This window comes from Passer domesticus, chromosome W, assembly GCF_036417665.1.
Source record: "Passer domesticus isolate bPasDom1 chromosome W, bPasDom1.hap1, whole genome shotgun sequence".
In the NCBI taxonomy this organism is placed as follows: Eukaryota; Metazoa; Chordata; class Aves; order Passeriformes; family Passeridae; genus Passer; species Passer domesticus.
The window spans coordinates 17,508,792-17,523,229 of record NC_087511.1 but is presented as its reverse complement, the minus strand read 5'-3'; the positions used below and the strand labels follow the sequence as shown (position 1 = coordinate 17,523,229).

General features: G+C 49.3%; 2 protein-coding genes across 5 annotated transcripts in view; one reads left to right on the top strand and one right to left on the bottom strand.

Moving 5' to 3' along the window:
- Positions 1–14,438, top strand: part of LOC135289180 (YLP motif-containing protein 1-like) — an 83,271-nt gene that overhangs the window by 36,299 nt on the left and 32,534 nt on the right. The gene's annotated exons all lie outside the window — the stretch shown is intronic.
- On the bottom strand, positions 714–7,630 carry LOC135289182 (uncharacterized). Its single transcript, XM_064402620.1, has 3 exons — positions 5,647–7,630; positions 5,188–5,491; positions 714–5,077 (listed from the first exon to the last, which is right to left on the bottom strand). Exons 1-3 carry the CDS (start codon positions 7,628–7,630, stop codon positions 2,185–2,187), a joined length of 5,181 nt encoding a protein of 1,726 aa, XP_064258690.1. The 3' UTR covers positions 714–2,184.

Here is a 14,438-nt window from a genome sequence, read left to right as displayed (position 1 = left end):
GGTGGAGCCCCGGGATACGGAGCCCCGAGATCGGCCCCTCCTCGCCCGAGACGTCACCGAGGATCGGACCCGCCCCCGACCGCGCTCCGTCCGCACTTTTCGCGTGTGCGCTTTTTCGGGAATGCTTCCCGTCTCTCCTGGACTGACGTCACTGTCTCCACCCCGCTCCCCTTCTGACGTCTCCTCCCCAGTGTCTGTCCCCGACTCCTCCCTCTCTGATGCTGTGTCCACACCCCGTCCCCATGTGTACGATCCCTGCTTCGCCCGCGCCCGTGTTTGCTCCGCGATGCGAGCTGACCGCCGCGGTTCGACTTCCGGGTCCTGCGTCACCGCCGTGCGTCCCCTACGTCTACTTACGGGTGCTGCTCGGAGTTCCGCGGCTGCTCTGAGCTTGTTCCCCGCGTCTGACGTGGACGCTGTGATTTGGGAGCCCTTCCCGGATGTCCCGCGTGTCTCGCCCCCCGCGTGCGTCTTTGGCACGGCGCCCGCCAAGGCCGCCACCCCCGGTGTGGGTCCCCCAAAACCCGTGCCAAAACTCGTGTTCCCCACCGCTTCCGCGCCCCCCCCGCCGGTCACGACCGCCGCCGTCGCCGCCGCACCGCCGCGAGAAAGCGTTTCCCCATCCCCCTTCAATCCCCCGCGGACCCCCCTTCCCGATTCTTCCGCCTCCCCCGCCCCTTCGTCCCTCGAGATTCGAAATTCAGGGACAATCGTCCCCGACCCCTCGATCTCGCTGGGTGGAGATCTCAGCTCTTCTGGGGTTGGGATTGTATTCGCGTCTGAATCGGAGCCTGAACCCCCCTCAGTTTCTGGGATTTCAGGGCGTTTTGGAGGTCTCTTGGGACTTTGGGATGACAGGGCTGAAAGCAGTGCCTTTTCCCCTTGCTCCTCTCCCTCGGGAGCTGTCCCCCCCGCGCCAATTGGAACCAGAGCCAATCTCTGCACCGAACCATGCTCTGTTTTCCCCGCCCTTGTGGGAGTTGTGGAACCTAATTCCCTGGCTGATCTCCGACACCTTGCAGAGATAGCCTCTAACATAATTCTCGCTGGAGATAACAGCTTGAAAGCCGTCTCTTCCTTTCTGGCAGCTAAAAAATATAAATGTCTGTTAACTTCTTGCCAAAAGCCCACCTCAAACAACACATGTGTTTCTGCAAACGGATAATTATGTCTGACCCACAATAATAACTCTTTGAGCTCCTTTTTAGAAACCCCCTCTGCGTACGCTTCTGTCACGCCTTGTAAGGCTGACAATGTTTCTATTTGTTCCTGTGTGAGTGTGTTCCCCATGTTTCTTAATTTTTGACCTTCTCACCGAATTTGTGTCGTCAGAGTAGTCTGGAGGCTCCCGGTTCCCGTCCAGCAGGTCACAGGAGATGGATTCAGGGGCCCTTCTGATTCCGCTCCGGGCTGTTCTGATACGAGGTTTCTTCGGGAGAAGTGGAGTGCGGTGTTCTCTCTTTGGCTGCTGCTTCTTCGGACTCTTCTGGCTGCCTTCCCAAGGAGTTATCAGTGCTCTCCTGGGAATGAGTCCAGCTCCGGGAACTGCCCGCCTGGGAGCTGCCCGCTCGGGTGCTGCCCACCTGGGTGTTCTCTTTGCAGCTCACTCTTCGGCTCTCCGCTCGAGCTGTCGCTCCTCGTGCCCACCTTCGGGCCCCCCTTCGAGCCCACCCAGGGACGCCAGATGCTGGGGTCGGCTGTTGATTGTCTCTGCCCCAGCACGGGAAAAAGTGGTTCTGGGTAGGCCGCGCTCTCGAAGAAGGAGTCTGGACTCTTGCTTTCGGTCTTCAGTCGAGTTTATTATTTCTTATCTACAAAGATTTTCTGTCTGTCCAGCCGAGGTCTGTTCAGCAGGACAGCCAAAGGCACTCTCTCCCGCCCACGAGGCGGTTGTCTCTTTTATAATGAAAATTACGTATTCGATATTTACCTTTACTTCCCAATACTTTCTGCCCTTGTTGGCAAGTGTCCTCTTTCTATGAACCAATCCACACATGCCAACATCATCCTGAACATGGATGCCAAGGAGAAGAAAGAAGAAGGACAGGGCACCCCCAAATTCCTCCATCTTGGGACTCCTGATCCATGCACAGAATTCTAGACCCCCCTGTACAATACATAAAACCCCCCTGTACAGTGCATTCTAACTTAAGTTCTAACAAGTGAATAACATCCCCTCACCATTTAGACATGAAATTCTCTCATCTCCTCACCTTCAGGTGTCATTTCTTTACAAGGATCAAAGTCAAGCCACCAGGTACTTTTGGCAACATTCCAGGGCCTCCGAGCCCCCCAAGGGTTGTCTCGGTAGCTCTGGACATCCGGAGTGACGTACTGAGCTCCCACAGTCTCTCTGTTTCCGGGATCTGTGTTCTTTTCTTCTTGCGTTCGAAACGGCTTCACGTGTCGTGCCGACACCCACTTCGGACCTTGCTCTGTGGAAACACAAGCGAAACCCTTGCCCCAAGTGATTAGTTTGAAAGGACCTTCTATCTGTCCTGATTCTGGGTTTCTGACCAAAACTAAAGGATTCTCCCTTAATCTTGCCTGTGAACTATTTGAGAAATGTCTCAAGATTGGAGGATTGGGTTCTGAGGATGAACTATTTAGGAAATTCAACACATACAATGCTTTATTTAGTTTCATGTGTGGCGTCGCCTCTGGCTCCCCCCTCCTCTGTCTATCTAGAAGGGATTTTAAGGTATGGTGTGTTCTTTCAATGATTGCTTGACCTGTGGGTGTGTGTGGAATACCAAAGGTATGTCTGACACCCCATTTTTTCAAAAATTTGTCAAGCACCCTGCCTGTATAAGTTGGACCATTATCTGTTTTTATTTCCTGAGGCACGCCCAATGACGCAAATGCTTGTAGAAAGTGTCGACAAGCATGGTCTGCTGTTTCCCCTGCATGTGCTGAAGCAAAGACTGCTCCCGAAAATGTATCAACTGAAACATGAACATTTTTGAGCCTCCCAAATGAGGGATATTTTGTGACATCTGTTTGCCATAGTTGAAGACTTTCCAGTCCTCGCGGATTGACCGCTCCTGTTGAGGCTGGCGGCTGCACAAGTTGACAATCTGGACAAGCATTGATGATCTCTCTCGCCTGAGTTTTTGTGAGACGAAAGGATTCCATCAATGCATGTGCATTCTGATGAAAAAAACTATGACTCAATTTTGCCTGCTCAAAAATGTCTGGGAGTGTCCGTGAAATGGGCATTGTCAACCTGTCTGCTCGAGCATTCCCCTCTGCTAAAAACCCTGGAAGTGTTGTGTGAGCTCTGATGTGTGTGATAAAATATTCATGTTCCCTATTTTCCAACAAAGTTTTCATGCTCACCAAATATGAATACAATATTTCATTGTCGGCTTCTTTCAAGAGTGAACCTTCCAAGCGTCTGACTACCCCCGCGACATATGCGGAATCCGTAATCAAATTGAGAGGTTGTTCAAACAACTGAAATGCTCGAGTGACTGCTGCCAATTCCACAATTTGTGGAGAACCCTGAATCATCCTCACATCCGAGTCCCATTTCTCTGTTTCTGAGTTCACCCATGTGATCACTGACTTGTGTGTCTTCCCTGAGCCATCAGTGAATACTGTGATCCCGTCCAGAGGTTCTTCACTTATTCTTGGCTTTGCCCTGTAACATATTTGTGACTGCAGCACTCTGTGTTGTGGAAAATGAATTGTGCAAGTTCCTGGGAAAGCTAACAATGCAATTATTAAATCTTTTGATTTCTGCATCGCCCATTTAAAATAATCTTTTTTCAATGGTAAATGAATGATTGAAAATTCTCGTCCTGCCATTGTCAACAATCTTGTTCTCCCCTTGATGATGATTTGCGCCATCATTTCTAGATCTGTAAGAATTGTTTTTGAAGTCCTGTATGGTAGAAAAATCCATTCTATAATTATCAAAGAATCTCTTTGGGATGAATCCCATTGAAAGATCAAACCGTGGAACTGTGTTTTCTCTCCCAGCACTGCCAACTCAAAAGGCAATGATTCAACGAACCGATGTGCTTGACGCTTTTGAATAGCATCTGTGATTTTTTCCAATTCCTTTTTTGCCTCTCGCGTGAGTGTCCTGGGAGATCGAATGTCTGTGTCCCCTCTCAAAAGATTGAGCAACGCTGGAATGTCGTTGTTCGTGATCCCTAGAATTGGTCTCATCCAGTTGATTTCTCCCAAAAGTTGTTGCACATCATGCAAATTGTTGACTTTTGTGCTGACCTCCATTTTTTGGGGTTTAATCGTTCTCTCTGAGATTTTCCACCCTAAATATGTCCAAGGTGCAATCTCCTGAATTTTTGAAACACTGATTTCCAAACCTGCCTTTTGCACCTCTGTGATCACACAGTCACGAGCCTTTTGCAGCTCCTGTTGTGTTGACGCTGCAATGAGCAAATCGTCCATGTAATGAATAATCTTCACCTGCGGGAATTTCTTCCGTGCTGGTGACAAAGCTCGTGCCACGTACCATTGACAAATTGTCGGCGAGTTTTTCAGACCTTGTGGAAGTACCACCCAATGGTATCGTTGCAACGGTGCTTCCTTGTTGATACTTGGAACGGAAAAGGCAAGTCTTGGTGCATCATCTGGATGAAGTGGAATGCTGAAAAAACAATCCTTGAGATCGATGATCACGAGTTGCCAATCTCTGGGAATCATCGAAACGGATGGAAGTCCCAACTGAAGAGGTCCCATGTCCTCAATGACTTCATTGATCTTTCTGAGATCATGCAACAGCCTCCATTTACCTGATAGTTTTTTCTTGATGACGAACACTGGAGAATTCCAAGGGCTATTTGTTGGTTTGATGTGTCCCTTCTCCAATTGTTGTTGGACCAGGTTCTTCAGCGCACTCAACTTTTCTCGTTCAAGGGGCCACTGATCCACCCAAACCGGATCATTTGTTTTCCAAGTCAGTTTCAGTGTGGCGAGTGCCGCAGTGACCCCAATTAAAAATCCATCTCGATCTTCGTCCCCCACTGAGCCAACAAATCTCTTCCCCAAACTGTGATTGGCTTTTGCACAACAAACGGACGAATGATCGCTGTCTTGTTTCCCGGTCCTGTGACAACAATAGAACTTTCACTCTGCAGACATAGAGAAGCTCCCCCAATGCCTGAGAGAGATCCCAGAGGCACAATCAAATTCCAATCACGGGGCCAAAAGATGTACGAAATTACTGTGACATCTGCTCCCGTGTCAAGCATTCCTCTGACCACTATTGTTCTGTCCCCACAAGTCAATTGACATGTGAGTGTGGGTCGATCCCGACCTATATGTTTGATCCACGTGGCATGAATTTCAACATTCTCCCTCAGAGGATGCCCTTCCTCATCAAAGATTGACAAAACCTGCCCAATGGCATGTGGTGGCAATGCGAAAGCTCTCGCAACTTGAGTGTTTTCCGCCACGATCAACGGTGGACGGAGGGCTTTTGCTAGAACTGTTAATTCTGTATTTCTGTCTGCTGATATAACTGATGGATAAACAATGAGTCCCAGGATACTACTTCTGTCCTGCCCTACTATTAAAAAATCTTGTTTTTTGTCCGAATGTCCGTGGACACCTGTTGGTATCTCCGCATGACTTTCGTCCAAGAAACACACTAGTTTGGAAGCTGCCAATGTGCACTGCGCTCCTGGTGGAAGAAGGTCTGGGTCGCTGGAGAGTCTGCTGAGGACTTTGCTGAGGGTGTCTGCTTGATGGTCTCCGATGACTGTCCTGCCTGCTCTTGTGTCATCGCCATCACTTGTGTCGTTGCGCGCTGGCGATTTGTGTGCACGCTCTTTTTCCCGTTTCCCGGCTGTGGTAAAGGGTTTCCTTCCACATCCATTTGAGAATAACATTCTTTCACAGAGTGTCTTCCTCTTCCGCATCGTGCGCAAAGTGGTTTTTGCGGTTTTTGCGTCTGCGCTTGTGCGTGCGCCTGTGGGCAATTCTTCTTAAAATGTCCAAATGCTCCACACTTGTAGCACTGTCCTCCAGGTGGATTGTTTTTCTTCTGGATGGTTGCAAGAATTTCATTCTGCTGTTGAAATATTTTGTCCAGCATCTCTTCTTCTGATCGTTTTCCCGAGTGTTCTCTCAGCTGGTTTTCCCACTCTCCTCTCAATTCATCTCTCACGATCGACGCAACATGCTGAGGTGTTCCCACCTTGCTGCATGCTTCCACCATCTCTGCCAAGGATGGTCTTCCTGGCATTGCAGTGATGACCCGTTGACAATCCGGGTTGGCATTGCCGAATGCGAGACTTTCCAAGAGTGGTCGCTTCGCAGCTTCGATGGTCACCTGTCGATCCACCGCTTGCGTGAGTCGATCTATGAATGATGAATATGGTTCTGTGGGACCTTGTCTGATGGTTGAAAATGGGACATCTGGAACTCCTGCTGGAGCGATCTGCAGGATCGCTTTCCGCGCCGCTTCCTTGATGTCATTCAACACTCGCCTTGGAAAACGTACCGCTTGTTCTGCTGGATTGTCATCTGGAGGATCTCCTGCCAACTGTGCTTCAGTGAGGTTCGCGTTTGGCCCGCCTTGATAATTGTTCCTCAACTCTGTGAGATATCTTCGCCATCTTCTTTCCCAGATGAGATTCTGCGTGTCTGTGAGAATCATTGACACAAGGCTTCGAATATCAAATGGCGTCAGGTCATACATGTTAAATGTCCCCCTCAGGAGCTGTTTAAAGTATGGTGAATCCAGTCCATTGCGTTGAACAGCTCTCGCTAAGTCTTTGATCACATCGTGATTCAATCTTTCCCACCTTGGATTCTGCCCCTGCGCATCATATGTCACTGGCATTGTCAAATCTCCTGATCCTTGCAGCAAAGCTTCTTCTGTCAGTTCCTTTTTGACTTGTTTCCAATCCACCATTTTCATTGGTTGTTCCTCTTCTTCCTGTAGAAATTCTTTTGGCAATTGCATGCACAGTGGAGTCTTCGATGTCAACAGTGATTGTTTTTCAAACAGTCTTTGACTCGAGGTCTTTGGCCTCGCTCCTGGACTTAAATAAGGAATTTGAAACTCTTGTGTCTGCATCCTTTTCATCGCATCAAATGATGGCATATATCCTTTTCTTGCTTCTGCTGCTGAAAACATCCATGCCGGAATTCCCTCTGATGCTGAGATTCGTATCACGTCTTCTTCTTGCCCTTGATCCTCGTATAATGTATCTTTAAGTTCTAACTGTGGTACTGTTTTCTTTAACGTTGCCTTCCCTTTATATGTTGTTGGAAGAAACTGCTGCATGGTTGCAGTCCTGCCACGAGATAACGTTGTGGCTCTGCCCTGCATTTGGGTCATCCCCCCACTGGGTTGCCTGGACAGGTGCGATGACGTCACGAGCTCGATCGGCTCCTCAGCCGTATCGATTGGCTGCAGCAGTTGTGTTTGTGGAACCCGAGCCTGCGCGGATTTTGGCTGAGCCAGCAATGGAGGTTGAACACCTGAGCACCGCCCTGAGATGGGAGTGGTCTGAACCACAGGGGTTGGGATCGAGGAAACTGGAACCGGAGAAGGGGTGGAGCCCCGGGATACGGAGCCCCGAGATCGGCCCCTCCTCGCCCAAGACGTCACCGAGGATCGGACCCGCCCCCGACTGCGCTCCGCCCGCATTTTTCGCGTGTGCGCTTTTTCGGGAATGCTTCCCGTCTCCCCTGGACTGACGTCACTGTCTCCGCCCCGCTCCCCTTCTGATGTCTCCTCCCCAGTGTCTGTCCCCGACTCCTCCCTCTCTGATGCTGTGTCCACACCCCGTCCCCATGTGTACGATCCCTGCTTCGCCCGCGCCCGTGTTTGCTCCGCGATGCGAGCTGACCGCCGCGGTTCGACTTCCGGGTCCTGCGTCACCGCCGTGCGTCCCCTACGTCTACTTACGGGTGCTGCTCAGAGTTCCGCGGCTGCTCCGAACTTGTTCCCCGCGTCTGACGTGGACGTTGTGATTTGGGAGCCCTTCCCGGATGTCCCGCGTGTCTCGCCCCCCGCGTGCGTCTTTGGCACGGCGCCCGCCAAGGCCGCCACCCCCGGTGTGGGTCCCCCAAAACCCGTGCCAAAACTCGTGTTCCCCACCGCTTCCGCGCCCCCCCCCGCCGGTCGCGACCGCCGTCGCCGCCGCGCCGCCGCGAGAAAGCGTTTCCCCATCCCCCTTCAATCCCCCGCGGACCCCCCTTCCCGATTCTTCCGCCTCCCCCGCCCCTTCGTCCCTCGAGATTCGAAATTCAGGGACAATCGTCCCCGACCCCTCGATCTCGCTGGGTGGAGATCTCAGCTCTTCTGGGGTTGGGATTGTATTCGCGTCTGAATCGGAGCCTGAACCCCCCTCAGTTTCTGGGATTTCAGGGCGTTTTGGAGGTCTCTTGGGACTTTGGGATGACAGGGCTGAAAGCAGTGCCTTTTCCCCTTGCTCCTCTCCCTCGGGAGCTGTCCCCCCCCGCGCCAATTGGAACCAGAGCCAATCTCTGCACCGAACCATGCTCTGTTTTCCCCGCCCTTGTGGGAGTTATGGAACCTAATTCCCTGGCTGATCTCCGACACCTTGCAGAGATAGCCTCTAACATAATTCTCGCTGGAGATAACAGCTTGAAAGCCGTCTCTTCCTTTCTGGCAGCTAAAAAATATAAATGTCTGTTAACTTCTTGCCAAAAGCCCACCTCAAACAACACATGTGTTTCTGCAAACGGATAATTATGTCTGACCCACAATAATAACTCTTTGAGCTCCTTTTTAGAAACCCCCTCTGCGTACGCTTCTGTCACGCCTTGTAAGGCTGACAATGTTTCTATTTGTTCCTGTGTGAGTGTGTTCCCCATGTTTCTTAATTTTTGACCTTCTCACCGAATTTGTGTCGTCAGAGTAGTCTGGAGGCTCCCGGTTCCCGTCCAGCAGGTCACAGGAGATGGATTCAGGGGCCCTTCTGATTCCGCTCCGGGCTGTTCTGATACGAGGTTTCTTCGGGAGAAGTGGAGTGCGGTGTTCTCTCTTTGGCTGCTGCTTCTTCGGACTCTTCTGGCTGCCTTCCCAAGGAGTTATCAGTGCTCTCCTGGGAATGAGTCCAGCTCCGGGAACTGCCCGCCTGGGAGCTGCCCGCTCGGGTGCTGCCCACCTGGGTGTTCTCTTTGCAGCTCACTCTTCGGCTCTCCGCTCGAGCTGTCGCTCCTCGTGCCCACCTTCGGGCCCCCCTTCGAGCCCACCCAGGGACGCCAGATGCTGGGGTCGGCTGTTGATTGTCTCTGCCCCAGCACGGGAAAAAGTGGTTCTGGGTAGGCCGCGCTCTCGAAGAAGGAGTCTGGACTCTTGCTTTCGGTCTTCAGTCGAGTTTATTATTTCTTATCTACAAAGATTTTCTGTCTGTCCAGCCGAGGTCTGTTCAGCAGGACAGCCAAAGGCACTCTCTCCCGCCCACGAGGCGGTTGTCTCTTTTATAATGAAAATTACGTATTCGATATTTACCTTTACTTCCCAATACTTTCTGCCCTTGTTGGCAAGTGTCCTCTTTCTATGAACCAATCCACACATGCCAACATCATCCTGAACATGGATGCCAAGGAGAAGAAAGAAGAAGGACAGGGCACCCCCAAATTCCTCCATCTTGGGACTCCTGATCCATGCACAGAATTCTAGACCCCCCTGTACAATACATAAAACCCCCCTGTACAGTGCATTCTAACTTAAGTTCTAACAAGTGAATAACATCCCCTCACCATTTAGACATGAAATTCTCTCATCTCCTCACCTTCAGGTGTCATTTCTTTACAAGGATCAAAGTCAAGCCACCAGGTACTTTTGGCAACATTCCAGGGCCTCCGAGCCCCCCAAGGGTTGTCTCGGTAGCTCTGGACATCCGGAGTGACGTACTGAGCTCCCACAGTCTCTCTGTTTCCGGGATCTGTGTTCTTTTCTTCTTGCGTTCGAAACGGCTTCACGTGTCGTGCCGACACCCACTTCGGACCTTGCTCTGTGGAAACACAAGCGAAACCCTTGCCCCAAGTGATTAGTTTGAAAGGACCTTCTATCTGTCCTGATTCTGGGTTTCTGACCAAAACTAAAGGATTCTCCCTTAATCTTGCCTGTGAACTATTTGAGAAATGTCTCAAGATTGGAGGATTGGGTTCTGAGGATGAACTATTTAGGAAATTCAACACATACAATGCTTTATTTAGTTTCATGTGTGGCGTCGCCTCTGGCTCCCCCCTCCTCTGTCTATCTAGAAGGGATTTTAAGGTATGGTGTGTTCTTTCAATGATTGCTTGACCTGTGGGTGTGTGTGGAATACCAAAGGTATGTCTGACACCCCATTTTTTCAAAAATTTGTCAAGCACCCTGCCTGTATAAGTTGGACCATTATCTGTTTTTATTTCCTGAGGCACGCCCAATGACGCAAATGCTTGTAGAAAGTGTCGACAAGCATGGTCTGCTGTTTCCCCTGCATGTGCTGAAGCAAAGACTGCTCCCGAAAATGTATCAACTGAAACATGAACATTTTTGAGCCTCCCAAATGAGGGATATTTTGTGACATCTGTTTGCCATAGTTGAAGACTTTCCAGTCCTCGCGGATTGACCGCTCCTGTTGAGGCTGGCGGCTGCACAAGTTGACAATCTGGACAAGCATTGATGATCTCTCTCGCCTGAGTTTTTGTGAGACGAAAGGATTCCATCAATGCATGTGCATTCTGATGAAAAAAACTATGACTCAATTTTGCCTGCTCAAAAATGTCTGGGAGTGTCCGTGAAATGGGCATTGTCAACCTGTCTGCTCGAGCATTCCCCTCTGCTAAAAACCCTGGAAGTGTTGTGTGAGCTCTGATGTGTGTGATAAAATATTCATGTTCCCTATTTTCCAACAAAGTTTTCATGCTCACCAAATATGAATACAATATTTCATTGTCGGCTTCTTTCAAGAGTGAACCTTCCAAGCGTCTGACTACCCCCGCGACATATGCGGAATCCGTAATCAAATTGAGAGGTTGTTCAAACAACTGAAATGCTCGAGTGACTGCTGCCAATTCCACAATTTGTGGAGAACCCTGAATCATCCTCACATCCGAGTCCCATTTCTCTGTTTCTGAGTTCACCCATGTGATCACTGACTTGTGTGTCTTCCCTGAGCCATCAGTGAATACTGTGATCCCGTCCAGAGGTTCTTCACTTATTCTTGGCTTTGCCCTGTAACATATTTGTGACTGCAGCACTCTGTGTTGTGGAAAATGAATTGTGCAAGTTCCTGGGAAAGCTAACAATGCAATTATTAAATCTTTTGATTTCTGCATCGCCCATTTAAAATAATCTTTTTTCAATGGTAAATGAATGATTGAAAATTCTCGTCCTGCCATTGTCAACAATCTTGTTCTCCCCTTGATGATGATTTGCGCCATCATTTCTAGATCTGTAAGAATTGTTTTTGAAGTCCTGTATGGTAGAAAAATCCATTCTATAATTATCAAAGAATCTCTTTGGGATGAATCCCATTGAAAGATCAAACCGTGGAACTGTGTTTTCTCTCCCAGCACTGCCAACTCAAAAGGCAATGATTCAACGAACCGATGTGCTTGACGCTTTTGAATAGCATCTGTGATTTTTTCCAATTCCTTTTTTGCCTCTCGCGTGAGTGTCCTGGGAGATCGAATGTCTGTGTCCCCTCTCAAAAGATTGAGCAACGCTGGAATGTCGTTGTTCGTGATCCCTAGAATTGGTCTCATCCAGTTGATTTCTCCCAAAAGTTGTTGCACATCATGCAAATTGTTGACTTTTGTGCTGACCTCCATTTTTTGGGGTTTAATCGTTCTCTCTGAGATTTTCCACCCTAAATATGTCCAAGGTGCAATCTCCTGAATTTTTGAAACACTGATTTCCAAACCTGCCTTTTGCACCTCTGTGATCACACAGTCACGAGCCTTTTGCAGCTCCTGTTGTGTTGACGCTGCAATGAGCAAATCGTCCATGTAATGAATAATCTTCACCTGCGGGAATTTCTTCCGTGCTGGTGACAAAGCTCGTGCCACGTACCATTGACAAATTGTCGGCGAGTTTTTCAGACCTTGTGGAAGTACCACCCAATGGTATCGTTGCAACGGTGCTTCCTTGTTGATACTTGGAACGGAAAAGGCAAGTCTTGGTGCATCATCTGGATGAAGTGGAATGCTGAAAAAACAATCCTTGAGATCGATGATCACGAGTTGCCAATCTCTGGGAATCATCGAAACGGATGGAAGTCCCAACTGAAGAGGTCCCATGTCCTCAATGACTTCATTGATCTTTCTGAGATCATGCAACAGCCTCCATTTACCTGATAGTTTTTTCTTGATGACGAACACTGGAGAATTCCAAGGGCTATTTGTTGGTTTGATGTGTCCCTTCTCCAATTGTTGTTGGACCAGGTTCTTCAGCGCACTCAACTTTTCTCGTTCAAGGGGCCACTGATCCACCCAAACCGGATCATTTGTTTTCCAAGTCAGTTTCAGTGTGGCGAGTGCCGCAGTGACCCCAATTAAAAATCCATCTCGATCTTCGTCCCCCACTGAGCCAACAAATCTCTTCCCCAAACTGTGATTGGCTTTTGCACAACAAACGGACGAATGATCGCTGTCTTGTTTCCCGGTCCTGTGACAACAATAGAACTTTCACTCTGCAGACATAGAGAAGCTCCCCCAATGCCTGAGAGAGATCCCAGAGGCACAATCAAATTCCAATCACGGGGCCAAAAGATGTACGAAATTACTGTGACATCTGCTCCCGTGTCAAGCATTCCTCTGACCACTATTGTTCTGTCCCCACAAGTCAATTGACATGTGAGTGTGGGTCGATCCCGACCTATATGTTTGATCCACGTGGCATGAATTTCAACATTCTCCCTCAGAGGATGCCCTTCCTCATCAAAGATTGACAAAACCTGCCCAATGGCATGTGGTGGCAATGCGAAAGCTCTCGCAACTTGAGTGTTTTCCGCCACGATCAACGGTGGACGGAGGGCTTTTGCTAGAACTGTTAATTCTGTATTTCTGTCTGCTGATATAACTGATGGATAAACAATGAGTCCCAGGATACTACTTCTGTCCTGCCCTACTATTAAAAAATCTTGTTTTTTGTCCGAATGTCCGTGGACACCTGTTGGTATCTCCGCATGACTTTCGTCCAAGAAACACACTAGTTTGGAAGCTGCCAATGTGCACTGCGCTCCTGGTGGAAGAAGGTCTGGGTCGCTGGAGAGTCTGCTGAGGACTTTGCTGAGGGTGTCTGCTTGATGGTCTCCGATGACTGTCCTGCCTGCTCTTGTGTCATCGCCATCACTTGTGTCGTTGCGCGCTGGCGATTTGTGTGCACGCTCTTTTTCCCGTTTCCCGGCTGTGGTAAAGGGTTTCCTTCCACATCCATTTGAGAATAACATTCTTTCACAGAGTGTCTTCCTCTTCCGCATCGTGCGCAAAGTGGTTTTTGCGGTTTTTGCGTCTGCGCTTGTGCGTGCGCCTGTGGGCAATTCTTCTTAAAATGTCCAAATGCTCCACACTTGTAGCACTGTCCTCCAGGTGGATTGTTTTTCTTCTGGATGGTTGCAAGAATTTCATTCTGCTGTTGAAATATTTTGTCCAGCATCTCTTCTTCTGATCGTTTTCCCGAGTGTTCTCTCAGCTGGTTTTCCCACTCTCCTCTCAATTCATCTCTCACGATCGACGCAACATGCTGAGGTGTTCCCACCTTGCTGCATGCTTCCACCATCTCTGCCAAGGATGGTCTTCCTGGCATTGCAGTGATGACCCGTTGACAATCCGGGTTGGCATTGCCGAATGCGAGACTTTCCAAGAGTGGTCGCTTCGCAGCTTCGATGGTCACCTGTCGATCCACCGCTTGCGTGAGTCGATCTATGAATGATGAATATGGTTCTGTGGGACCTTGTCTGATGGTTGAAAATGGGACATCTGGAACTCCTGCTGGAGCGATCTGCAGGATCGCTTTCCGCGCCGCTTCCTTGATGTCATTCAACACTCGCCTTGGAAAACGTACCGCTTGTTCTGCTGGATTGTCATCTGGAGGATCTCCTGCCAACTGTGCTTCAGTGAGGTTCGCGTTTGGCCCGCCTTGATAATTGTTCCTCAACTCTGTGAGATATCTTCGCCATCTTCTTTCCCAGATGAGATTCTGCGTGTCTGTGAGAATCATTGACACAAGGCTTCGAATATCAAATGGCGTCAGGTCATACATGTTAAATGTCCCCCTCAGGAGCTGTTTAAAGTATGGTGAATCCAGTCCATTGCGTTGAACAGCTCTCGCTAAGTCTTTGATCACATCGTGATTCAATCTTTCCCACCTTGGATTCTGCCCCTGCGCATCATATGTCACTGGCATTGTCAAATCTCCTGATCCTTGCAGCAAAGCTTCTTCTGTCAGTTCCTTTTTGACTTGTTTCCAATCCACCATTTTCATTGGTTGTTCC